The following is a 27,093-nucleotide window of genomic DNA, read 5'->3' on the forward strand; positions in this document are numbered from 1 at the left end:
GACCAAACTGCATTTGGGGAACACAGTGGGTTCCTCCCCGACCTCACACTGTGGGATGTGGCCTGGGACCTGTGGGGAAGAGCAGTACTCCTGGGGCTGATACGTCCTGTGTGGCTCTGCCTGCAGGTCAGTGGCTGCTGGTTTCTCCCTGCACTCGCTCCTCCCTCCCTGCAGCCACAGCATTGGTAAACATTACTGCCCTCAGCGCCCTTCCTCTCTGCCCTTAAAAACTGCTGCTGTCGCCCTCCCGTTGTCACCCTGCTGGTGTCACCATCCCAGCGTCACTCTCCCGGCGCGGAGCAGCAGGTATTAGGTGAGACGGGTGCGCCTGGGTGCTCTGCCCATGCTCAACTGCACAGAGCTGCATGTGTGGGGGTCCTGGGTGGTGGGTTTGGGGTACTTCGGAGTGCAGTCAGCACCCCTAAACCTTCCCCTGCTCTGGGGTCTGCTGCAATATCCCCAGGGATGGTGAGAGGGAGGCAAGGGCAGTGTTCAGTTCCAGTTCCCTGCTCCGCAGGGGTACTGAGACAAGGGAGGAAGTGCTTGCTCTGGGTGATGCTGGCACGCTGTTGGCACCCCTGTCCTTGCTGGGGCTCTGGGTGTGCTCCTGTCCCTGCAGTTGGGACCCCTGTCCCCAGCAGTGGGTGCAGCGATGGCCGCGGTGCCCTCTGGTGCTGTCACTGCTGTTCCCAGGGCAGGAACAGTGCCTGGTGACCAGGCTGCCCTGCCATTGCAGCCTGCCTGATCTTTGCCTAGCTCCTTCCTGCTCCAGCAGCAAACTCTCCCACTAAAACAAACGATCGGCAGAACGACTGGGAAAGTCACGGGGAAAGGCTTGCCATGGGAGCACGAACTGCAAACATTCATGAAAAGGTGGAATGGAGAGAGCAACTCCTCCTTTTTGGGTTGGTCTAGATGAGTCTCATCATGTCCATACCCATGGGATTTGCAGATTTGCCCATCACCATAGCATGCAGCTTTCCCTGGGAGGTTGGACAGATGCTGGCAAGACAGGAGTGTGCCACATCTGCAGGGAGCTTGGGCAAGTCTGCTGCTGCTCCTCACTGACGAGGAGAGGGTGCAGCACCTATTCTTCCACAACAATGCAGACTCCTAGCAGGGACACCAAGCTTGGCCTTAACCTTCTCTCATTTCTTTAATGTTTTGGCTTTGCAGAGTGGAAATGGCTCCCACGCCAGCCACCCTGATTTCTGCTGTTTACCTGCCAAGGTGCCCCTGCAGCATTACAGCAGCAAAAAGAGTTCAGAATCTTAAAATTAATCAAAAAACCCAAGTGCAAGGCTATAAACCTACCCTGTTTTTTTCATCCTACAGTAACAGTGCAGAGTAGAAAAGATACAATTTATTAAAGAAAGATGGTCATGCTGAGGCTATTTAATCTCATGAACTTTTGCTGGAGTTTCCCCATACCCCAGGGATTACAAAGCACATGTGTTTTTACTGAGTGCATGCACATGTGACTTTGCAGAATTGCTCAATCCTGTCACCTCTGCCTGTAGGGATGAGCCAACTTTGAAATTTTCCCAATCTAGTATAGGCCCTTCCCCTTGCCACCCCCCAAAAAAAACCCCAGTGAAGACTTTTTAAAGTCTGCTTTCAGACCAGAAGCTGCTTCATTGCGTTAAGTGAAAGGGAAAGCACAGAGTCATTTGGTGCTTCTTCAGGGCAAAAGCTTCCCTTTTCCACCCTGGCCCTGAATTTCTGAGGTGCTGGCTGGCATGGAGGTTTCCTAGAAATCAAAGTGCCACTGCAGCCCCCAGCCAGCCAGCCAGCACAATGGTGAAGAGACCCGTGTGTGGAAAACATCAGTGTGCATTGCCTAACTTTTGCATGAGGGCCTTAGCCTTGAAAAGCCTATTGTTTTTTAACAAGGCTGGAGGTTGCATCACTCTCTGCAGCTCTTCTCTTGGTAATGTCAAATGTGTGAAATACAGACATTTAACACCATCTACTTTCTTCTGCCTCATTTCTCTCTCAAGCCCTGGATTTTGTACTTTAATCCTCTCAAAATGCTTGTCTTCACTGATCTGAGTAATTTGAGTATCATCTTTAGAGCTGGCCATGGAAACAAGACAATTTAAACTCTTTGGTTCCTCTAGCAGTTGCTCTCATATGCTGTGGAGGAATTTGATACTAAGGGGTTGGAAACAAAAAAACAAGTTCCCATCTAAGTTTTTATCCAGGGAAGTGGTCACAGCACCAAACCAGAGGGAGTTCAAGAAGCATTTGGACAATGCTCTCAGGCATGGTGTGATTCTTGGGGCTGTCCTCTGCAGGGGCAGGAGTTGGACTTCAATGATCCTTGTGGGTCCCTTCCAGCTCAAGATATTCTATGGTTCTATGATCTGCTCTAGCCCATATGAACATGGCCTTTCAATAGTTGCTGGGAAATCTAGAAGTTTCTTATGGGACTTCATAAAATAAGCTAAATTAACCTGAAAAAAAGTCTTACTCTGGATACAAAGCTCTGTGGAGAGACTGTAGTGAAATTTCTGGCTGTAAGGCCAAATTATGGTTGAAACATGCTGGCATAATAGTCCTGGATTCTGAGGGTTGAGAAAAATCCCTGTTGAACATTATGGACAATACTTAGAAATCATTGAAATGCACCTTTAGATTCCTATATTTTCAGGTTATTAAGCACTTGCCTAGATCTCCAGAATCAAGGGCCACAGAGTCAACACAGGCAACATGCCACCTTTTGGAAACTGGCACAGACAGCAGCAACTTTTGAAAACCTCTGCAAGCAAACCACAAGATTCACTCTTTGATCCTGTGGACAGTTTATAAACATATCTACTATGTAACAAACAATTTTGTTTTGCCACCTGGGACCCTAAAGGGAGTAAAAAAGTATTTTTAGCAGTCAGACACCATATTTCTTATCTCTAGCGTACAAAGTCTTCCTAAGAACCTGGCTCTGTAATAACATTATAGTATATCCTGGCAAGGGAAATACCACCTCAGCCATTAAATTCCTAGAGCATAACAAAGCAATGAAAAAGTGCAGAATACGCCTTGTTGCCATCATCCCGTATTTTATTACTTCCTCCTTTTGAAAAGTCCAGTTCAGAGGCTAACTTACTTAAGCTCCTTCTGCCTGATAACCAGCCCAGAGGTACAGGGGAGGGGAGCAGCAAGGAAAAGCAGCAAACAGGTGTAGCATATTGCACCTTGCAAGTCAGAGCACAATGTTCATGTACCTCGGAAGACTCTGCTAGGTAAGAGGTTTTTGCTGCATGACATTTGTTCCCCAAATTGTGTTGGATCAAGTGTATAATTGTATGTGTGGGTTTTAGTTGTAATTTTGGTTCCAGGTGGTTAAAGAACTGCTTCCAGGCATGGTGTTTATATTCAAGGGACAACTTTCCAAGTGGGAGCCATCCCAGATGATGTAGGTTTTCCTCTTTAGCACCTTTAGGGCCCAGAAGAGGCCCAGCCCACCTGAACTGAGCCCACAACATGACCAGGTTGGTGGTGATGTGTCACAGGCAGCAGCAATGGACTCACTGTCCATTGTTGTTTGGGAGCAGTTGGAAGCTACCAGTGACCTATTAGAACAGATTTCATGTTATTATTGGCATTATCATCAACCAAAAGAAGGATTCGTTGAGTTCTCTCAGCATAAGAAATATCAGCGCTTTTAGCATCTCACTGTGAAAAAGGATGACACTTTCAAGTCAGCCCTGTGGCCTCTTATTCCTTGGCCTTCCTCTGGCATTGCTAGTTCGTGAAAAAAATGCAAGGGATTTGTTTGAGTCTCAGGGCTGACATCCAGGGGACTGGCTCCTTTGACAGCAGGGAGGATTGCTGTCATCCTTTTAACAGGAGAATAGAACTCCCTCAGTGGGAAGCTAACAGGGTAGAAGGCAGAAAGGGAAAAATGAATCACCAAACATTTGTTTTTTTCAGAGCTCAGATGAAACACAGGTTATAAAGACACTACCTGTGCAACAGCGAAGTCTCACTTCTGCTAAGAGTGCTAGTAAGGAGCCATCAAACAGAGGTGCAGAACAGAGGTGCAGAACTCCCAACTGGAAGGGAAAATTCCCAGACCATCTAGCCCTTGACTCTGCCATGGCCATGAAAACAACCGGCTCAAAGAAATACCTCCAGCTGCTCCTTTTTCAGGTTGCTCTTCTAGGGCCTGTCTTCTGTGGGAAGATACTGGTTTGGCCAACAGAAGGCAGCCACTGGATGAACATGAATGTAATGGTACAGGAGCTCATCCGCCGTGGGCACAGCTTTACCATCCTGGTACCCAATGTGACCCTCTTCATTGAACCCAAGCCTAAGACTACGGAGAAGTTTGAGATCTATAATGTGCCCTATGAGAGAGATTTACCTGAGGCTCTACTTAATGAAATAGTGGATCTATGGCTCAACAACAGGCCAACCATCTTGACCTTCTGGCAGTTTTACAAGGAGCTGGGAAGACTGTCCGTAGGCTGGCAGGAGATGAACAAGATGATGTGTGACGCAGTGCTGACCAACCAGGAGCTGATGGCTCGTCTGCAGGGCTCTGGCTTTGACCTGCTGCTGTCAGACGCAGTGACCCCCTGTGGGGAACTCCTGGCTCTCAAGCTGGACATTCCCTTTGTCTACTCGCTGCGTTTCTCCCCAGCCTTCACTCTGGAAAGGCACTGTGGCAAGATCCCTGCCCCACCATCCTACACGCCTGCAGCCCTGTCTGAGCTCACTGACCGCATGTCTTTTGGGGAGAGAGTAAAAAACTTTGTGTCTTACCACCTTCAAGACTTTGTTTTCCGGAGCTACTGGGGACATTGGGATTCCTACTACAGCAAGGTCTTAGGTAAGCCTTCTGATACTTCACTTCTCGTTATACAGTCGGTCCTTACGACCTGCAGAGCTAGGAACCCACCAGGGTCACAAAGTCAAGAGAAGGGTCAGCAAGAGTTTGCCACTGTGTCCCTAAAAAGGAGCTGAACCACAAGCAGTCAGGGTGATGTGCTGCTATGCCATTGCATAGAGACAGGATCAGGGTCATTCCAATTGATGGATTTGACTTTTGTCATAACTGTAGTGTGGAGTTCGATATGACTTCCACACCATACAGGGCGCTCAGCAAGGGTGACTGCTAGCACAGAAAGCAGCCAAGATCAGAGCCATCTTCCTCATCCAGAGGAACATAACAAGGAGGGGAGAGCTGGTGAATGACAAGCCAACCCTGTCACCCTCAGTAGCAATATTGAAGTGCATTGTGGCTTTGTAATAGAGACTTCATTTATGTCACTGGTCATATAGAACCAATTCTCTCTGCACAAAACAAGTTTTATTTAGAACATACACTCCTACCCACAAAGCAAACAGAAAACAACAAACCTGTCTCTGCAGGCTTTTCTTCTGGACTGTTTTGAGTGATCAGGTAGAAAAACATGTTCATTATCAATCACATGTCATCTCTACTACCTTCCCATTGAGCTCTTCAAAAAGACCTCCTGCAAATCTCTCAGGGTTCAATTGCCTGCAAATACGTGCATGATGCAAGACTCCACAAGTACACCAAGCTGGTGTCACGTGTACAGTACATGAGGTATCTCAGTTTGGCTCCTCATAGTCCAGCTCTTTCCACGACCCACATTTTTGTCCCAGAAAGGGTGCCTAGGCAGCATGCAAACCATACCAAAAGCTTCAGATGACAACATCAGGAAACCGTTGTGTAACAGCACTGGGCAGAAACCCTGTAATAATGATTTTTTGCACATAAAAGAGAACAGTATTTCGTAACTGCACATCAGGAGGAACCATATAAATTAAACTGTTTGATGGATTTTCTTGTTCAATTTATAGTGCATGATTGGCTCTTAGTGGCAGGCAGGAAGCCTGCACTACCTGCTCCTGGTCTCCCACGGTGCTCTCTGTAAGATGCAAGTTCACATGAGGATAGTCTTACTCTGATATTGGAATAATTTGCTGTGTAGTTTCCTGCATTTGAGATGCAAGTCTTGGGCTGTAGCCCCAGATCAACACTTTAAGTGTGCTCTAAAGGAATGCTTAGTAGCTTTATAAAAGCAAAAATTGCCCACACAGTCAGTGAACATCTCTGCTGCCCACCCAGCTGTGTTTCAAAGAGCCAGAAGACTGAAAAAGTCACCTCTTCTACCAAACAAGTAACACAGAACCTGTAGTTATATGGGCAGGAGGGACGGGATTACCAAGAGGATACAAGCCTTGCTGGACTGAGCCCCTCAGGGCTGAAGGCTCTCTCTGCTGCTCCAGAGGAATCACATGAATCACATCTTCCAGCTTCAGCAAGCTGTTTACCACCAGAGGGTGCCAGCTGGGGCAATCACCTTTTTTGTGCCCTAGGAAAACATGACATTAAACATGCTATTATCCAGGATTTCACACGGCCTACCTTTGGCTCCCTGCCCTTGGGATCAAGGCAGTGTCATGCATGCCCAGCCCAGTTCAGGAGTGCCCCTGCTTCCGGTGAAGGAAGGCCACAGAGGCATTGCCACACAGGGCAGGCTATGGCAGGGAAGGAGGTGGCAGTGCTGGTGCTGCTGGCCGTGTTGGGCTGGGGGTCCGGGGGGAAGGTGTTGGTCTGGCCAGCTGACAACAGCCACTGGCTGAACATGGAGCACATACTACAGGAGCTGGTGGCCCGGGGCCACGAGGTGACAGTGCTGCTGCCTTCGTGCTTCCTCATCGTCAATCCCACCCAGCCCTCACCCTTCCAGTTTGAGGTGATTGAGGTGCCAATCACCAAAAAGGACATGACTGACGCAATGGATAAACTGCTTTATTTTTTTTTTAATGAGGAGAGAGGGCTACCTATCTGGAAAAGTACTTACAAGGTAGTTCAAATGCTATTGCAGATGAAGAACGTAACCAAAACCATTTGTGATGGAGTTGTGAAGAATGAGGCCCTGATGGAAAGACTGAGGGCATCTGCCTTCGACCTCCTTTTGGCAGACCCACTATTTCCCAGCGGGGAGCTGGTTGCTGAGAAGCTGGGTATTCCCTTTGTGTATACGTTCCGGTTCTCCATGGGCAACACGGTGGAGCGGCTCTGTGGAACACTCCCATCTCCTCCTTCCTACGTACCAACCACCCTAACCAGCCTAACAGATAGGATGACCTTCTGGCAAAGGCTGAAAAACATCCTCGGCTACGCTCTGTATGATTTCGTATTTCATTACATTCTCTGGGCAAACTGGGATCAATACTACAGTGAAGTTTTAGGTAAGACTGCTCTCTTTCCAGAAATTACATCTGCTGTGCACACAAGAGTAAATACCCAGAGATGAGAGGTTAAGGCACAAATCAGGAGCAAGACAGCCCCAAATTCACTCTCCTTCCTTCAAAATTCCTGCATCAAGTCAAGCAATCCAGGCAAGTACAAACGTTGCCTGTTAATCCTGATCTGCTACAGTGGTAGAGCTAAGTCTGTACAAGTACTTCCAAGATATGTAAAACAGTGCTGAAGCACTTGAAACAGGGCTCATTAGTCATATTGATAGATGAATCATGACAAACACTAAGAACAGTAAAATACTATATACCCAACAAACACTAGTACTTTTTCTCCCATAGCACACTTCATACTTGCTACTTTGTCTCAAAATTAGAGATAATATCCTTCTCTGGACCTTTAAAAATCTGGGAGATTAGATGAGCCCCAATTCACAGTGATAAAAGGCCCTCTGCAGAGACAAGGTTCTTTACTTTTCTGAAAGTGTCTGAAAAGCTATTACAGTTATATTTATTTGTAAGTGTTTTTTAATTTAAAAAAAAAAAAAGTTGTATAATTTTTTCCATTTTTGCTCTAGGTGATGCTTAAAAGGAAACAGGCCTGACATATGCATTGCTAGGGCGGAGATAAAATGGGTATTTCAATATGAGACTTTAAATTGTTTTTATTTGTATTTCACTAGTAAGGTGCAATTCTGCTGAGAGAGCTAAGTTGTTAAGGTATCCTACCCTTAGAGTACCTAGCTGTGCCCTTGTGTTGCTTATCATATTGTGATGACAGAGCCTAGAAAGTCTTGCACTGGCTGAAGCACGGTTTGATGTCTGTTGTGTAAGCCCCAGAGCTGTTTGAATCTTGTGGTGTCTTTTTTTATTGTGAACTCCAGGGTTTAGCATTTAAGGCTCCATGTGAAATACCTGTTTTGTTAGCTTGCATGGGCTGCATGATGTATGCTGAAAAGAGTTTCGATACCACAGGGATGTTTTAATTATGGCTAAGCAGTGCTTACAGTGTCAAGGCCTTTTCTGCCTCTTAGCCCACCCCACCAGCGAGGGGACTGGAGACGTACAAGAAGTTGGGAGTGAACACAGCTGGGACAGCTGACCCCAACTCACCCAAGGGATACCCCAGCCCATAATGATTTTGTGCTCAGCAAAATAAAAGATATGGGGGAGAGGTTTGTCAGGGCTGCTGTTTCTCAGGGACTCACTGGGCATTGGCTGGTAGTGAGCAACTGTTCTTTCTGCATCACTTGCTTTTCTTGCTATTTCCCACCCCCCCCCCCTTTTTTTTAAGTTGTCTTTGTCTTAATCCCCGAGTTTTTAAACTTTTGCCCTTCCTTTTCTCCTCCTACTGGGAGATTCAGAGGCTCAGTGGTGTCTAGCTGCCTATTAAGATTAAACCACAGCACAGGGAAAAGGCTTCTAGTCTTCACATGCTGCAAAATACACTTTGTGGTGAGCATATAGGAGCTGCTGTAATTTTGAATCAGCTGTGGCTCTGCAGGACATTCCAGAAGGGAATTTGCTGCTTGCCCAGCCCTCCCATGAGTGCTGTTTTGTGTTACGACATTCCCTCTTGCCACGTTTGCCAATCTTGTCACGTTTGCCAGTCTAGCCACTAAATGCCACTTTTAATTGGTTGGCTCTAAAACATTTGCACAGTGAAATTGTGAACTGCTTCCAGTTCAGTCTCCAGTGTAGTCAGGCCAGAGTTGGATGTGGAATACTGAGATGTTGGGGCCAAAGTTCCCCTGGCTGCTCTGGGCCTACACATGCTGCTGCAGCACTGTTTTTTGTGGGAGGGTGGTGGTCTGGCCCACCGATGCCAGTCACTGGATCAATGTGAAAGTGCTTCTGCAAGAGCTCGTTCTCCGGGGTCATGAAGTGACTGTGCTGGTACCCTCAAGCAATCTGCTCATCGACTACCAGGACACCTCCTCCCCTTTCACTTTTGAGGTCCTGCAAGTCCCCTATAGCCAGGAGACCCTGGATGCCTTCATGGATGACTTCCTCAGTTTCTGGATGAATGAAGCCTCTAATCGCTTCCCCTGGGAGATCATGTGGACGATGAAAGAGCAACTGGAGGTCTTTACCAATATGTCAAAGCAGACCTGTGACACCTTGTTGACGAACACTCACCTGATAGCAAAGCTGCAGCAGGCCAAGTTCGATGTTCTGATTGCTGACCCCCTGTCTATAGGTGGGGAGCTTGTAGCAGAAATCCTTGAGATCCCTTTTGTCTACAGCTTCCGCTTCTCTGACGGGAATGTGGTAGAGCGGCTGTGCGGTGGGCTCCCGTCCCCACCTTCCTATGTGCCTGCCAGCACAACTGGGCTGACACACCAGATGTCCTTTACGGAAAGACTACAGAACTTCCTCTTTTACATTTTCACGGATTTATTTTTCATTAAGTTTTGGCGAGATGAAGTGGATGGGTACTACAGTAATGTCTTAGGTAAGGCAGCTGTTGAGTGGTTTCTTTTCTTGCAGGTTGTGACTTTTGAACGCTTTGGGACCACCATGCTGTTGTCTCAAAATACTCTTTCTCAAAGGGCAGCAGAGGTGGCAATCCTGAAGTATCTTGCAACTCTGCATAGTACAGGATGCTGGGTGTGAGTTCAGGTTCTCAACAATGCTGTCACCTTTCCCTTTCATCCACCATTCAGAGTTTGTATTAGTCTCCTTAAACTACATACATATCTGAAAATTTTGCTACAACACAGTACAACTCAGGCATGACTCAACATTTAACAAAGAGTTCCTTTTAGTTCAACGGACTTTGAATCTTGTCCAGGGTATCTAAGTTTAGGCAGATAACGAGTAAACAGCAAACACAAGGGCATCTCTTCTTTTGCTGTCCAATCTTTTCCTGCAATTGCAAAGAATACCTTTGTGCTCTGAAAACTAGTCCCTCTTCCCTGGATTTAATTTTTTAATACCACATAAAGATTTTATTACATCTTTATATCACTCCACTTGTAATGCAAACCTAATTTGCATTCCAGCAACTTTAAAACGGACTCATTGCTCTTTAATTTAAATATAAATAAAAAATTACTGGTGTCGATTATTATACTGATCAAGTAGTGTAAGAAGATGTCCTATGGTTAATTTTTATCTTGCTGCTTATTTAGGTTGAGTCCTGCTTGCATTAGGCTGGCTTTGCAAAACTATTTATCAATACTTCTAACCCTTTTATTCCCCAGTTTCACTTTGTGGAGAAAATACTGCAAAGAAAACTTGCAACGTGTACCTAAGAATATATGTATTTCCAAATGGTAAACTATAAAACATCAGATTACCATTAGATTTTTTTTTTCAGATGGATTTCTAGAAATATTGGATTTTGCATAAAATGACATTAAAAGTATCTAAGGAGTCGGCCAGTTTTTCCCAATGTGTGTCGGAAACAGCTGACCCAGTCCTCAAGAATACTAGAGATGCCTGTGCCTGTGTTTTATTGTTATCTGAGCAGCTGCTAAATGAGTCACCATTTAAAAAATGCTACAGAACTTTGTTAAAAAACTTTCCTCCTCCCCAACAGGTGATCATCACTTTGTGATTAATCTTTTATTTGGAACTAAATCTTCTGTGATTGTTCTCTTTCTCAAGTGTTCTCTGTGTTTTTATAACAAGCTCAGGTAATAATTCAGCACTACAAGAATTACTCTTCTGTATCAGATACTAAATGCATCTTGCTTGTATTTCTCTTAAGTAATCATGAAGGTTCAAAATCCTTTTAAGGATTGTACCTTGTGCTCATGGCCACCTGCTAAAGCTGAGCACAGGACAGGGCAAGGAATAGATCCAGATTGGTTGAGTTTTCATTTTATGCATGGTTTGATAAACTACGCTGATTGGGAGTGCCAAAAGACAAAGGTAAGGCTCCTGTTTCACAATCCAGAGCAAACAATGTCACTCCCATGCATGTTGTCAACCTCTTGTACCTTGCCCACAGGAAGGCCCACAACCCTGTGTGAGACGATGGGGAAAGCAGAGATTTGGTTAATCAGAACATACTGGGATTTCGAATTTCCACGCCCTTTCCTGCCCAACTTTGAGTTTGTTGGAGGACTTCATTGCCAGCCTGCAAAACCATTACCAAAGGTATCCCAGCCTAGTTTTTCTGTTGGCTGGTTTGTTACAATGACTGTTTCTCTCCCAGACAACCAACAGCTTTCTTGGGAAAGCTCATTCTTATTTACCATCCATCCATACTTGTCCAAATGGAGGGCTGGTTTACAGCCTGCTGTCTTAAAAAGAGGATAGCTGATGTCAGCACAGGGTAATACAGTGTCTGTTTTAGGAAAAAATAGGTGCTACCTCAGGGAACTTAAATGTTATATTTAATCCTAAGACACAGACTTGCAGCCCATAATAACATTGAAATACTTGATGCCAGAAGGCACTGTGACAAGACAAATTCTTTAGGTAAAACAGGGTCAAAACTTGCAGAAATAGATGAGTGATAAACACTTTTTCTATTGTACCTTAGTTTAAGAAATCTTAAAGGGAGTAAAGCACTGAGCATCTCCAGGCTATGCTCTGCTGTGAATTGTAGTATTTAGGTGGAATTTGAAACTCTCAAATACTGAAGATAACAACATGACAAGCTCTGATGTAGATTATCATTCCTGTAGGAGCCTTGGAAGATATAGGCAATCTTCAATGCATGTTGTCTATTAAAAGAAACCTTCTAACTCTCTTCCCAGTGCCCTGTAGCATGGGTTGAGCTTGGGGAAAATGGATAACCACTCTCTTTTGCATGTTGCTGCTCCAGTTCACATGATACTAACTACTAAAAGGAACAGGAAAACCTGTTGGTCTGATTTGTAGAAAATGTTTTGAGCAATGTGGTGTGTTGTAGGAAATGAGAACTGACTAGCAAAGTGACAACACCAACTTGGTAAATCTGTGATCAGGATGCTGAAACACCCTCTCAGTTTCAGCAGAGCTACGTAATACAAAGTACGTGTTCCAGGAAAATCCAGAGCCATGACCATGCTAAGAAGAGTGTCACAAGAGTATGTATGGCCTGTGCATGATAACAGCAGGATTCGTTCCTGCTGCTTGAAATGTATCCTGAAACTTGCTTTCAAAAAGACAAAGCATCTGTCACCTGTCTCAACTTGTCCTGTTCCTCATTTGGGAGAAACTGATTGTTTTCCACAGGGCCAGGTCTGTCTTTGTCAAGCCCTTCTGTCAGGAGGTGCTCATATCACCATAATTTCCTTAATAAGCTGAAAAGGTTATGCTCTCTATTCACAGAAATCTGTGTAATCTACATTGTGTAATTACCCCTGGTATGTTTTCTGCCTCTCCTAGGAAATGGAAGAATTTGTTCAGAGCTCAGGGGAACACGGTGTCATCGTATTCACTCTTGGGTCAATGGTCCACAGCCTAAGTGATGAAAGGAGTAATGTGATTGCCAAAGCCCTCAGCCAGCTTCCACAAAAGGTGAATTTCTTTTCAAGCCCCAAACAAGTTGTCTTGTTTTTTTTCACTCCCTTTTATATTTGGAATAGCCTGTTCTTTACCTGCATCCCTGCTGGATGTGATACAGCCAGGGCTCTCTCAGAGAGACAAGACTGCTGAGTTGCTTCATGGATAGTTCTGGTGTTTCACCTCCTCTGAACCAAATGACATGGAGGTGTGTCTACAGGCCAAAATACAAAAATCACTCCACACATTTTTTTTATAATTAACACATAATAACCAATCAAAGAGTTCAACTGCAGCCAAAGCTATCTAAATTCTGGAAAAAGGTATATGGGTTTGAGATAAAGCTCTAAATTACAAGTAATAATACAGAAAGGCATATCATATGCAGCATGTTTATCTTATTCTTCCTTTGTTCAAGGTCCTCTGGCGGTACAAAGGGAAAAAACCAGAAACTCTGGGCTCCAACACCAGGATTTTTGACTGGATACCACAAAATGACCTACTTGGTAAGACTGTTTCTATTTGGGATGGATTGCACACTTGGAAAAACTGTTTCTTCTTTCCTCTAGAATGGTTAATTCTAGCCAAAACCATGTAACGCTTGTGGACACACTTAGTTTCACAGTTTAAGCCACAGAGCTTTGCTCTTGGGAGCCTTTGTTTCCTAAAAGGCTCTGACTTACAGAGCTTGGTGGCAGTTGACTGAAGGGCTCAAAAGCACCCATAGGCAGGAGTAAATTCCAAAGTAGAGATGTACTCTGGAGTTGTATTTGGCTGCTGGAGTTCATCTCCAGGACTCATTCTTCAAAATGCTTGACCTAAGCAAGGCTGAAGCACGGGGCTGTTCTGACCCTGATACTGTGTGAAAACTACAACTGCACAATAATGGTAGAGCTGAGGTAACTGTGGGGTAGTCTGGAGGGACGTGCTGATTCACATGTTCTCTTAAAATAATTATGACTGTGTGAAAGCTATGCATGCAAGCTCTGCTGCTGAACCAGAGGTCAGGGCTGTTCCCTTCTCTAGCAGTGCACTGGCCCCTCTAGGCAGTGTTCACATCCCAGTGAATGCAGCCTGCCACAGCTGCTGTAACACGCCCTTCTCCTTCTCTGTTCCAGGCCATCCCTTGACAAAAGCCTTTATTACACACGGTGGGACTAATGGGCTCTATGAAGCAATCTACCACGGGATCCCAATGGTTGGGATTCCCATGTTTGCTGACCAGCATGACAACCTTGCTCACATGGTAGCAAAAGGAGCTGCAGTTCAGGTGGATTTCAACACAATGACATCAGAGGACCTGGCTGATGCGCTGAAGACAGTAATTTACAATTCCACGTGAGTTTTGTTCTTGCCTTACAGTAGGCTGAGGTAATTAAAATCCTGGGCTGCTCATGTGAGAAATTTTGCTAGTCCTTCTGGGAATAGAAAACACAGGGTAGCTGAAGTTAGAATTCAGATGAAAACCATCTTTCCTTTCTGAGAATCAGCACTTCTCAAAGAGGAGAGATTAGTAATCTGGTTTTCCTTATACCACATTTTATGAGTGCTTTGAGAAAAATAGTTATTGGAAAGTTCAGAGGAGCTTTTGAGAGTTCTCTGCTGGTGTAAATCCTCTGGAGGACCTAATTCTAGTTTTATTAGGTCTTAGCTGCCTGTAGTCATAACAGTTTTTTCTCCTAGCCCTGACTTAGGTACAGTAACTTAAGAATACTGCTATCAGTCAGGACTTCAAAGAGAAGGAAGTCCAGCAGCTGGGAGCCCTTGCTAAGGATAAGACCACAAAGGGATTGGAAAAATGCAGAAGTCCTCAATCTTTAGCAGCAACTCCCATCCAGTGTGAAGGACAGGTGTTCCTTCAAGTAAGAACCTGCAAATTCCTGAAGTAAATGGACCAGCACTGATGGAGGTATCTAGTATCTGAGGGAGTCAGCCACAGTGGAGGTGATCTGCAACAACCTGGATGGCAGCTGGTACATGAGCATGACACCATAGAGTATGGAATCCCCTTAGGTCAGTTGGGGCAGCTTTCCTTCCTGTGCCTCCTCCCAGCCCCAGCCTCCTCAGTGGTGGGGTAGTGTGAGAGACAGAAAAGGCCTCGACTCAGTATAAGCTCAGCAGTAAGGAAAACATCCCTATTCTATCAATACTGCTTCCAGCACAAATCCAAAAAAACAGCCCATATGAAGAATGGGCTACTATGAAGAATGTTAACTCTATTCCAGCCTAAATCAGCACACTGTATTATATTGGAACAGAAATGCTGCAAATGCTTCCATGTTGTTTTTTTTAAAGGAGTATCTGGAATAATTTTGAGTAACTTTTTTTTTTTTTGCAAAATATTGGCTTTCTCTAGTACTATGCTTAGCTCAATTATATGCATACAGGAATAAACTGGACCAGCTTCAAATATATTTAAATAAGACTGATGAAAGTAAAAGCAGGGTTGTCTACCTTCCTCAAGAGGACTGCCAGGTGCTAAATGGTTTATTTCAGAAATAAGTGAAAAATCTCTTTGGTCTCTCTCTTCCCAGCTATAAGGACAATGCTCTAAAGTTATCCAAGATACAGCATGACCAGCCTGTTAAGCCCCTGGACAGAGCTGTCTTCTGGATTGAATTTGTCATGCGTCACAAAGGAGCAAAGCACTTGAGACCAGCTGCTCACCATCTCACCTGGTACCAGTACCACTCCCTGGATGTTCTGGCATTCTTGCTCACCTGTACAGCCACTATTGTCTTCATTCTTTTCAAGTGCTGCTTATGTTGCTGTAGAAGATGTGGCAGGATTGCAAAGAGGAAGAAGGACTAGACACCTTGTTCCCATCAGCAGTTTTTTTCTCCTAGGCTGACTCAACAAGGCATTTATGTACATTCTTTGGTGAACAAGTTTATTGGGATATGCTTTCAACTGGGCACACCATGAATGCACCACAACAAAGCTGTTGTGGGGCAGAGCTGCTTGCTTAGCCGGTAAATTCCTTCTGGTCTAAATAAAATTGAATTATAGTTGCTTTATCCCCTGGGACCATGTTAGCTGATCACACATGGTCCTTGCCATGGTAGTTGTTGCTGTATGTTTTCAAATATCTTAAATATTTTGGTATATTTCATAAATTCAGACCTGTGGGTCTACCACTAGGCTCCTTATCCTAACTCTGTCCTCTCCTCTAGTGCTATGCAGGCTTGATTACTGATTCACAACCAAAACGCCTCCTCTCCTGTCAGAAAAACTCTGTCCAGACTGGACAGTGAATCTAAGATCATGGGCTCCTAAAAAGCACGCATCCGAAGGCCCACAATCATAAAATCAGGGAGCTGTGCAAGTGACAAATGCAGTGACTACTTGGGGGCTGAGGGGAGACTAAAATCCTGAGACCACCATAAACATTACCTTCCTGCAGGAAACCCTCTAGAGAGGGAACTTGCAAAGAAGTAACATTCCACGTGGGAACAGTGCAATAGCCACTTGCCTTGCCTGAAAAGTGGAGAGAAAACAGTGCTGCACTTGGGTCAGCTAAGAGTGGTAGTAAACCTAGTACCTCTGCAGGTGTTAAATATGCCTGTAAAATGCTGCTAGTCCAGGCCTCCTGTTCCAGGTAGGTTATTTCACTGCTGTGCCAGCTTACTCGGAAAAAAAAAAAGCTGCTTGAATTTTAACTCATATTTTTAAATACTCTGGAATTGTTTTCAAACAGAACATGATTATTTGTTTACATAGTGAAATTCCTTATGCCACATCAACTTCTTTTTATTAGCATTGTCATGTTTCAACATCTGCTTAAACATCATACTACAACATGCACAAAAGCTCAAATGTTTCCTAACTATAGAGGGTAGAGGGGTTACAAGAAGACTACTGCATCTCATGGCAATTTCTGGTATACAGTTCCTCTTGTCATGATGGGCTCATAACCAGGAATATGCACAGTGAATGAATAAAAAGGAGAACTGCATGACACTAAGGCCCCAGATCAGAAAGGGGTTGCTGTAACTGTTCAGAGAGCCAGGCTGCTCCCTGGGCACAGCTCCACCAGCTGGATCACTATGAGTCCCTGTCACCCCATTGCTGAGATGTCAGTTCAGATGCCAGAAGGCCAGCAAGCCTCCCAGCATGCTGCACAGGTATTAGTCAGACAGGGCTAACAAAGGACACTGGAAACAGGACAGATGGGAAAAGCTGGACAAAGTGCTCCACAGTCCCTCTAAGGTGGTGCTTCATTTCTGTAACCTACTCAGAGTAATTTGGCTTGTCTAGTACTGTATTTAAAAAGTAAAACAAACAACCCAAACCAAAAAAAAAAACCTCAAAGCCAAAACCCCCTCTTCATTTTACAGTCTGTATATAATGCAGAGAAAGATATCAAAGTATGAGGGTGGTCTATGATGCATTTCTCCAATTAGACATAGAATGTATTCTAAATGTGACAGACTGATCTAATCCTCCAGCTAGCAGGCATTACCTCTCTGTGCACAATGAACTGTGCTGAGAAACCCAAACACATATTCAGTCTCCAGTATTGCTTAAAGAATCCAAACACACTTGTACATTGGAGGTCTTAACTTATTGTTTAACACACCTAAAGGTTTACTGTGACTGTGGACAAAAATAAACAGAGCACAAATTATTGTCAGATCAAAACCCCGCATTTCCACAAATGCCACACAGTGGCTGGTACTATACTGCCTTTTATAAAAATAGCTGTAGCACCCAGCAGGGTAGAGCTGGAAGTGTTTAAAGCACAGTCTGGATTTGTTACATGAGAAGACATTGAAGGAAGTTTATGAAGAAGTCCACCAAGGCAGTGCTACACTTAGAAGTTTTGGAAGGTTGTAAATTGCTGGATGAACTGACGAACTTTCACTACAAGTTTCAATTTTTTTTCCCCTCACAGTTTTACCATTGGCATTTAGGTAAAATATTTCTTATTTAAGAGAAGTAACAAGTGACCACTACAAAGAACACATGTGCAGACTCTGGATCTTGCAGGACTAACATTCCCGAGACAGGTACATTGTGGCTGAGGACAACAGCCTGAAGATTATACGATTAAGTTGGGCACGTAGGGCCTTAATAATTCTCATGAGCTGCAGGAGTTATTGGCTACTTCACTATGGAAACAGAAATGCAATTACCTTTTATATCAGTAGTACTTTTCCTAAATTCAGGCTTCAGATCAATTTTGCTTACCACAAAGAACATTTGAACTATTTATGAACAGAGATATTTCCCTAGAACTGCTGGAATCTAGCAAAGCTTAGAAAACCAAGAAACCCGACATGGAGTTTTAAACATTTCAATAGTTACCAATTTATTTTTATAAAAAAAAAAATGGTAGCAATGTAGAATACAGCAATATTTTCTGGTTTCACGCACGCAGGTTGTGAACATTCCAAGCAATGTGTACATTTTGGAAAGAGACCAGACAAGAGGATTGACCAAAATATTACTGAACACAGGAAGATTTTTAAAAAAGGCTAAAAATTAGGTATCAATAGTGTCTTCTTAATATTGCTTTCCTTACTGAAGACTGAAAAAAAAACATTTGACTTCACAGATAGGGTTAAAAAATGGGGGGGAAAGAGGGGGAGGGGGAAAAAAAGGCTGCTACAACACTGCCATACCGTCAAAAAAAAGAAAAAGAGATCATACTTCAGTATTTGCATACTTGATAGCAGCATTCTCCCATCGAACCATATGAAACTACAGGAAGAAAACATCAAAGCAAAAAAAAAAAAAAAAAAAAGGCTGTTATCCATCAGTATTCAAAAACCTAGAATGAAGTCACTAAGTAGAACATTTATTGAGAATTAATCAATATCTACATTCTTAGCTGCTTCCAACTTTGTTCCAATAGAAACATGAAGTTGAGTGTCAGCTTTGTGTATTTTATTTTTGGCCTATTTGAGTTTTTCCAGTTCATAGTTCACTGCATGCTTGGAATAGAGAGGGTCATTATAAATCCTTCTACACAACGAACTTTAAGTAGACAGCTGAAAATAAAATGTACTACTTGTAAACACACAAAAAAATACAAGTTTTTTTTTTTGTTTCAAGTGAGCACTGTTCCAGATAGATTATCTTCGGTATCTACCTCTTTCACCTCTGTCTCTGTCCCGGTCACAAATCCTCTCTCTCTCCCTTTCCCGATCACGGCCTCTGTCACGTTCTCTGTCTCTCCGATTATCTCGAGGCCGGTCGCGCTCCCGCTCTCGGTCCCTCTCCCGGGGCCGGCTTCTCCGACCGCTGACAACAGCTTGTGTGCGGCGAAGGAAGTCGTCTACTCTCATGTCATAGTCGTGCTGTGATGAAAGGACAGCTCTGCTATTTTCTTTCCCAGATCAGAATTCCCCTATCTATAAGTCTGGCTGTAACTCTTTAGAAAATTCAGTATTTCAAAAAAGGCAAACCCAACCAAACAAACTGTCCAGCATCCATGCGCAGAATCTGGGGTTCAAATGCCAGACCTGAAAGCTAAGGAGACTTTCAAGCCAGCTAACAGAAACTGAATAATCCACCCTGTTTTCTGACGTGCCTGTAAGAAGTTTTAAAACACAAATTCTGCTGATAAAGTAATTTGTTGTCAATGAGCACAAGCAAAGTTACAGGCCTGTCCTTATTCAAACCAGGCTTCAGCATGAAAACCTTCAGAGGTGGACAGGCTGGAAGCCAATTTAAGCATAAACCTCAGTTTAAGAGAAAGAGAATTTTTCACCTCTACCTCACCAGCAAGAGAAAGGCTTTTCAAATTCGCAGAAAGTGTGCAGTCAATCTAAACAACTGATCTTTCCAAGAAACTCTAACACAGGTCATAAATATCCTGTTTATCACAGCCAACAAAGCTCAGGCTAGTCTACTCCCCTGGACCCCAGATTCCCACCCTGGCCTGCAGACTTGCATCCCCTCTGTCTGTGTGGACACTTACTACTCGTTTGTCTCTGTATCTCGCTTCATGGGGTACAGGATGATGTCCTGAGTATGGAGGGTGAGCTTGAGGTGGAGGTGCATGGTGCTGATAGTAAGGGTGGTGTGGTGGTTGCTCCATACCTGGATACGGTGGCTACAAGAAAGTTACAGGAAGTTTGTTGAAGCACAGGAATGCACACAAGGAGTGCATCATTCAGATGGAAAACATAGCATCTAAATAAATCTGATCACAGCCTCCTAACTGAACAGCAGACTACTTTCCATTAGGCTGGCATGCTTTACCCCCTCTCTACCATTGCTTGGAGAAGTCTGGTACACACCCTCCCCACAGCCCAATATCCCTTCCTTCTGCATCTGCCTCAATGTGACACCGTACATAAAACTTCTGCTATGTAAATGTGGCAGTTTCGGCTTTGGGTTTTTTAAACCTTTGCATATGGAATGTGAATTCTGTCCAAACCAATGAGCTCGTAGAGAAACAAGTCATATTCATTCCTTATGAATATGTTTCTATTCTAAATTAAAAATAAAATAATTTGCAAGACAAATTATTTAACAAAATTCTAGCCCTTTTTTTTTGTTGTTTTTAAACAAGAACTATTATCGCTGATTTCTTCCATTTCTTCAATCAGCACGGTTCGCCACTGACATAGTACCAAAGCATTTTGGCTTGCATCTTTGTTACAAAGAAAGTAAATGGAAGCACTGGATTCTAGGACAACTACTTGGATTGCATGCAGAAGAGGGGAGGAGAAAAAAAGAAGGGAGTTTCTGGAGGCTTAACTGCTTAAAAAACTGTTTTTCCTCCCATCTGACAACCTTGTTTACTTCCTTCAGTTGTAAGGAGTTGTGTTTCAGCTGACAAAAATGAGAGCCTATACGAGCATCTCTACATATGGCACTGCTTTTTGCTCATTGCCAGTACAAACAAGAGGCAGAAGACTCACAGTTATACAAAATCCAGCCAGACTTACTAAATATAACCAAAATAACCTCACTATGACTACTTATTCTGACATGAAGGCTACAACTTGTACAACTATCTACACAGTTGTAGATATGTACACTCATGTATCTGCTCATCTTACTGGGAAAAAAGTGCATTTCAGTGGAGGCTGTAATACAGGAAGACTTATTTTAATTAGGCTGTGCAGCATATTTTGCCAGTTTCCTGCATGCTTCATTGCCATTGCCAAAAGCAAGCCACTGCACAACACTAGAGCCCAGCAGCCCATTCCATGAGCTTCTTCAACAAAGTCCACCTGTTTGATGCATTTGCTGTTCAAGGGCCAATTACCATGAACATTCAGCAGGATGCAGAATGTGATCACACCCTCCCGTCTAGGCTAAAGGAGGGTTCTGCTATTTCTTCAGAGCTTACCAAGAATGCCAGACTACTCTTGGAAGTAAATTTCAAAATACTTAATATGAATATTTTCCCCCTAAAATTTTTACACTGTTACAGCAAAGATACATTTTAGGAAAAGTGAAGAGTTGAAAGCACATTGAATATGCCAGGCTCCTTTTGGGGGAAAAAACAGAAGTTGTATGCTAAGGAGAAAAATCAAATTCAATAAAGACACAAACCATTCCTTGCCATGGCGGTGGTGGTCCCATGTTGTGGAACTCCCTCACGTAATCATTGTAGGACTAAAATGAAAGACAGTAATATTAAAATTTGTGTTGAGTGTTCTTTGGAAGTGCAGAAAGCTGAATATTAAGTTGGCCAAAAAATTTGCATGCAGCAACTTACCCCATTTAAAAATACATCTCGTCGAACTCCTGAAAATCGTCTGTTGGGAATAAAAATTTATAGAACTAAATCCAACTTATCCGTGCAGACAAGTTACCAGGACATAAAATGAGTAACATGAACACACCTTACCTGTCTACTTCGGGATATCTGGGATCCTTTATATACCCTGTTCGAACATCAAGCAGTATTAATTCAATTTACCGTCTCAAGTTAACAATCTTAAAAATTATATTAATTAGAAAGTGTCCTTTCATTTTGTGCCTGCTACAAAATTATGTCTACCTGCCATTACCCTCACTTTTAAAATAACTCCTGAAAACTTACAGCTTCTAATAGACAATGCAGACAAGTAGTAAATGTAATAACAAAAAAGTGACATCAATAAACCCGTAAGAACTTGCAGCCAGAACAAACAAATACGCAAGAGGGAAACTGTGCAAATAAAGACTTGAAATTCAGTCAAATGAATTAGGAATGCACATGAATTTGAAAAGTGCTGTCTCCAGGCATTTAGCATGTGACTGTTACTAATTCCTAACTGTGTATTCAGTAGAAAGTGTTAATCGGGCAACCCTTAAAGCTCATTTCCTAATATGCTTTGGACACAATGCTACAGAGGAAATTAAAAACAATCTAAAAAGTTTCTGGAAAGCCCCACAGGGCAAAGAATTCATACAGTTTCAGTAAACCCCTTTAAAGAGCTCAGTAGAATGAGGCAAAATATCAGGCATGCTTGCACTAAAATAAAATAGGGACCTTCATTATTTTTTAAAACATCTTGTTCTGGTTTTTAAACAATGGTGTTAGAAAGATGCAGAGCAGCAACAACACTTTTTGCATGAAAGAATGCAGTCTTTGTAGACAAGCTGGACAGATACAGGCATGTTCTGAAGAGGTTTACAAATCTACAACTGAAATAGCAGAATGTGCTTTTCTGAGAGGTGTGAAGCACAATTTGGCAGACTAAAAGTGACAATTTCTTAATAGCTGCTTTTTGAAGAAAAAAAAAAAAGCTGCACTACGAGCAGTGCTGTTGCTGCAGTACCACTGCAAACATTTCTTTCTAGGGAACAACAAATTTCCCTTCATCATTAGATCCTCTTGTAAAATGCAGTGCAACATCCTCCTCCCTAACTCATGTCAAGCTTGTAAAAAAACCTCTCTGAAAACACAACTGGATGTCTGCCATCATCTTCACACAAAGGCTACTAGTCATGCAGTCTCAGCTGACATTCCCAGGTGGAAATTTCTTAAACATTTTCATTTGATGACTAGCATCTAGACAAGTAGGTCAGATCTATTTTTGTGCCCACATAAACACAGCACTTAAGAAGATAATTTACAACAATGTACACAGTTCAAGGTTCCCAGAAAGAGCTCAGCCTAGGTTAACTCAGCTCTCAAACCAGTGAAACAGTGTCACTGACTTCTTCGAGAGGTGGGTTAAAGCAGCAGGCAGCACTTGGAACAAGCACATTTTTATATCCCAGTTATATCAGTATTTTACTTTTGAATTAACAAGGATATGCTAAAAGAAAAAACACTTGTGAATTGGTGCACACAAATCTTCATAGTAAGATATTAACCTGGTCTTTGGTGAAACTCAGGGGGATAGTCAATCCTTGGTTTCTTTCTGCTGTTATGAATATCATAATCTTCTGGTCGACGCCTACACAAATTAGATATCAAAGATTAAACAAGGTTGCTTGGAGCATTTGTCACAGCAGAATACCTCACAGGAATAGTCTGAGCTGCCCAGGATAGCAATGTAAGCATTCTCAACTCTATTTGCTTCAAGACATCCTACAGTTTTAAATTTGACCTGAAAGAATCAGAAATAGCTCAATTACATAAACTCCACTGTTACTTTCTGTCTACAGGAATTTTGGTAGTTAAGGAAGGAACTCTACCCAACTGTATCTTCATCCCAAACAAAAGGTAACAAATATGTCTAAACCAAATTCAAATTTAGGCATTAACATTACACTTTCCACATTACATTTTGAAAAACCTATTGGACAACAAAGAATTTCACAGAACACTGCAGTCAGAGGGTATAAAGACTACTGCATTTGATAGCTATAGGGTAAAGAATTCAACATAAGGTCTACTTCCATAACATTTATAAATAAAACTCTGCATGCTTTGTGAAATTGCAACTTTAACTGTGACTTTCCTAATTGAATAGGCCAATTATATTATTTCTAATAATTTCTAAGCAACTTACTAGCAATGCACTGGTACATTTTACAATTTAATAACTCTCAAGCTTCCTAATAATTAAAATAATTAGGGCTCTTTTCTATAAAAGCAGCTCTTTGACAGAAGGGATAATAAGAACTCTGCTCTTCCTTATTCCAGTTGCTGTTAGGCTCAAAAAAGAACTGACAACTGGCTGCTTATTTTGCTCCAAGGCACATAAACGTTACTGTACTGGGAGACTCTGGTGCTAATGTAACAGTGTTTCTAAACACAAAGCAGCTACAAAACCATTCCCTTCTCACCCCCCTCCCCCTCCCCAACAGTATTATTCCTTATGACAAGACATTAACACTTTCTTATATTGCTTAATTACTGTGCAACTTGCCGGCTGAGAAACAAGCTTATATAGCTTTTAGTTTTATAAACAGTGACTTCTCCCTCCCTTCCCCAACTTCAGTCATTAAAGCCCACCATACCCAATTACTAAGCTTTTAAAAATGGAAGCAGATTCTTTAGTATGAGCAAAAAGCCCAAAAACCAAAGCAGTTGCATCTACAGCAAATTCAGATCAAAGAAAATAAAAGCTGGTGTAAAGAATAAACATACCGCTTTCTTGTAGTTTTGAGAGTGCATTTACGACCGGTATAAAATATGATAGAAACAGTTCATATAGTAGTCCAACTACTGACTTTAAGCTGTAAGCCACATACATAAATGGAGGCCCTGGCAGGCTTGAGAAGGTGTGGTGGTGTTATATGTATAGTTTGCAGTCCATTGCAAAACCTTCACTTGTATATACTTTATTGCACTGGAAACCTCTTAGCTTAACTCCAAAAGCCATCTTGGTGTTCAGTCCTTTAAAGCCAAAAATAGGGGGGCGCTGCCAGGTTTCCTCCTACCTACTCGTTACAGTGTCCTTTTTTTTTAAAGCTCAAGGAAATGGGGACTCTTGTTGGGGCTCTGTACCTACCACAGGACGTTTCCACAAAAAGGAAACTTAACCAAAGGTTTCAGCCCAAACCATACATCAGTCTGTATGCAAAGTGGCTACCACGGGGAAAAGGTGTTTGGCAGAAGGGCTAGTATCAGTTCTTTGCAAAGACTTCTCCAATTCTGTAACAAGTTATACCCCCTTTTTTCTGGAAAATGATGTTAAGTTCATAAAGCAGTGATCAATAACCATGTCGATCCTCTAAAAATACTTTAAGTCCACAGGTACTGCCAGCATCTGGAAAGGTTGTATATACAGACACAGCAACAGCCATTCTTTTTGGTTTGTTGCCGGGTCTCCAAGGGCCACTTGATCCCTTTTGGAAAGAACCTACTGTTTTCAGAAGCTCAGCAAGATGTGTGAATTCAGTGGTTACATGTTAGAGAATATTTGGCAATAGGGTTAACACATCACGGTGACACAATTTGAAACAGTCCCAATAATGCTCCTCTTGAATATCAAAATAACTTAAATATTTTATCCTCAAAATGAGGCGGCATCTTCTGCAAAATTCTAAGTGATCCTTATAAAAGTCCCATATTTGATAAGGCTTATCCAGAGACACACCTGAAAGAAAAGGCTTTTACAAGATATTAACACATTTTTGGCATATAAATATTTCCTCCTCTCCATCTAGCCTGCTCATAATCAAGCCAAGCTTACCTACAGCTAGCATTACAAGTTGCATTAGCTCAATAAATGATCTAGTCTAAACTAGAGACAGAACTTTAAGAGCTTTTTTCTGCAAAAGCAAAGATCCCCATTTTCCTCTTGAAAAATGACAGACCGGGGAACCATGTGAAATCCTCAATGAAGCCACAAACTTGTCCATGCAGCTTGATTTGAGGATTTTCTCTCTTCTTTATCGCAGGGAAAGCTTTGACGAATCACATTCCTCCATCACGTTATTCTGACACATGTGCCTATTATCAGTCCAAAGAACGTTTCTAACCTTCCCACGTCCCGAACGGGGTCTCGACGCGATGGGCGTCCTCTTGATCGGGGTTGTGAGTGCATTCTTCTCTTGTGCCTCATTTTATGAATGACTTGATACAAGTCAATACTTTCATCAGGAGGGAAGAGAAGACAAAGTTGGGTTCCACATTCCGGCTCAATTTCCTAGAATTAGTTAGAAGTTCAGTAGTGGTTTATAAATTGAAGAAATGAAACTCTCCCCAAATACACTGACAACAGACATTTAAGGGGAAAAAAAAAAAAAAGGACACTTCAAAGAGATTTCAGTATCATTAGAGACAGCAAAATTCACTTACATTACCTTTAACTCTTTGGATACTACTTAGAATTTTCATAAAATAGTCCAACACTTAGGGTAACCATATCTTCCCATGAGACATACAGGCCACATCACTGTTTTGCTATAAAATCAGAGCACTGTTTTTCATCACAAAGAAAATGATTACCTATTACAGAAAGAAAAGTGACACACGTAGGAAAAAAAATCCATCCCAGCTTCACATACAAAGCCATGGCCTGATGAAGTTGACTACTACCGCTCAGCATGAATTCTTCATTGTAGAGTAGACAGGTCCATGAAAATACCAACTCAAGGTCTGACCACAGTCAAAACAAGCAGTTTGTGTGCTCAGGGCTATTAGGAAAGGAACATGGACTAAGAAAGCCATTGTATCACACTGAATTTCATGTTCAACCCACACCTTAAATATTGGGTGCAGTTGTGGCCCTGCATCCCAAAAAATAGGGGGACAATAGAAATGGAAAACTTCAAAGCAGGGCACCAAGAACAACTGAATGAGTGCAACAATTCCTACATGCAATGACTGAGAAGGTCAGGTCTCTCCAGCCCAGATTATAAGGGAAATATGTGGGATATGGGGAACAAGATGGAGATAATAGGACCGTCGGACACCACAAGTTGTCTGGAGGAGAAAGGGACAGACATGAACTTGCTGACTCTCTCTTCCAGTACAAGAACTTGGGCCATCAAATAAATCTAGAAGGAGCCAGCGGCAAAACAATCCCAGAAAGTGCTTCCTCAAACTGGGGACTGCAGGCCTGCAGAACACCTTCCCAAATGATGTTGTAAAGGCAGATTTTCAGTGCATGCATCCTCAGAAGAGAGATCTGTTCACAGTTGTGCAAATATAAATGGATAAACGACAATCACTTCAGGAAATAAGCAGACTTGAAAAGCCGGGAGAGCAAGCATCAGGCAATGCTTGTCCAGACCATAACAGTACAGTAATTTGATGAAAAAAGTTGAAACCCATGTCCAGACTGCAAGTCTACTGTAGACAAAACATTAGGAAGAAAAACAAATTTCCTTGGGCATTTAACAGTAGCTAAGTTAATAGAACTATTTTTTTTTTTTGAAGTTCACACTAAACTAAAAACAAGACCAAAACTATTGTTTTTCTCCTGCTACATAACAAAGCAAACATATCTGTGGGCAAAAGAACACAACATGGGGTTGACATTTTCCATACAATATGGAGATTACCTCCCATCTCATCCTAAGAAAGCAGAATCCATTATTTTACCCACAGCTTGGGTACAT

The 27,093-nt window shown here is 42.6% G+C and overlaps 2 protein-coding genes and 1 long non-coding RNA gene across 11 annotated transcripts in view; 1 reads left to right on the forward strand and 2 right to left on the reverse strand.

Moving 5' to 3' along the window:
* Nucleotides 1–170: 170 nt before the first annotated feature.
* LOC135298997 (UDP-glucuronosyltransferase 2A2-like) lies at nt 171–16,424 on the forward strand. Of its 5 annotated transcripts, XM_064417276.1 has the most exons (8): nt 3,085–3,242; nt 3,934–4,834; nt 6,598–7,230; nt 11,198–11,346; nt 12,565–12,696; nt 13,100–13,187; nt 13,800–14,019; nt 15,216–16,424. In XM_064417276.1, the coding sequence occupies exons 2-8, from the start codon at nt 4,099–4,101 to the stop codon at nt 15,490–15,492; spliced, it is 2,235 nt and encodes a 744-aa protein (XP_064273346.1). In that variant the 5' UTR covers nt 3,085–3,242; nt 3,934–4,098; the 3' UTR covers nt 15,493–16,424. The 5 variants fall into 5 exon arrangements, with proteins under 5 accessions (XP_064273344.1, XP_064273345.1, XP_064273346.1 ...); XM_064417274.1 differs by lacking the exons at nt 3,085–3,242; nt 6,598–7,230 and adding an exon at nt 171–313 and having other exon boundaries at nt 15,216–16,340; XM_064417275.1 differs by lacking the exons at nt 3,085–3,242; nt 6,598–7,230 and adding an exon at nt 215–306 and having other exon boundaries at nt 15,216–16,340.
* On the reverse strand, nt 2,536–7,618 carry LOC135298999 (uncharacterized). Its single transcript, XR_010361019.1, has 3 exons — nt 6,840–7,618; nt 6,209–6,347; nt 2,536–2,560 (listed from the first exon to the last, which is right to left on the reverse strand). It is a non-coding gene; the product is annotated as an uncharacterized LOC135298999 (long non-coding RNA).
* The window catches only part of YTHDC1 (YTH N6-methyladenosine RNA binding protein C1), a 29,040-nt gene continuing 11,565 nt past the window's right edge, over nt 9,619–27,093 (reverse strand). For 2 of the 5 annotated variants that reach the window (XM_064417268.1, XM_064417266.1), the window contains 8 exons: nt 25,510–25,676; nt 22,951–23,033; nt 21,494–21,530; nt 21,362–21,401; nt 21,196–21,258; nt 19,607–19,741; nt 18,776–18,983; nt 9,619–9,828 (listed from right to left, as the gene is read on the reverse strand). In XM_064417268.1, the coding sequence (XP_064273338.1) occupies nt 9,647–9,828; nt 18,776–18,983; nt 19,607–19,741; nt 21,196–21,258; nt 21,362–21,401; nt 21,494–21,530; nt 22,951–23,033; nt 25,510–25,676 (915 nt within the window). In that variant the 3' untranslated portion in view covers nt 9,619–9,646. Of the gene's footprint in view, nt 9,829–17,966; nt 18,984–19,606; nt 19,742–21,195; nt 21,259–21,361; nt 21,402–21,493; nt 21,531–22,950; nt 23,034–25,509; nt 25,677–27,093 lie in introns of those variants that run through there. The other 3 variants (XM_064417271.1, XM_064417270.1, XM_064417269.1) reach the window with 2 other exon arrangements.

This window comes from Passer domesticus, chromosome 4 (assembly GCF_036417665.1).
Source record: "Passer domesticus isolate bPasDom1 chromosome 4, bPasDom1.hap1, whole genome shotgun sequence".
Classification (NCBI taxonomy): Eukaryota; Metazoa; Chordata; class Aves; order Passeriformes; family Passeridae; genus Passer; species Passer domesticus.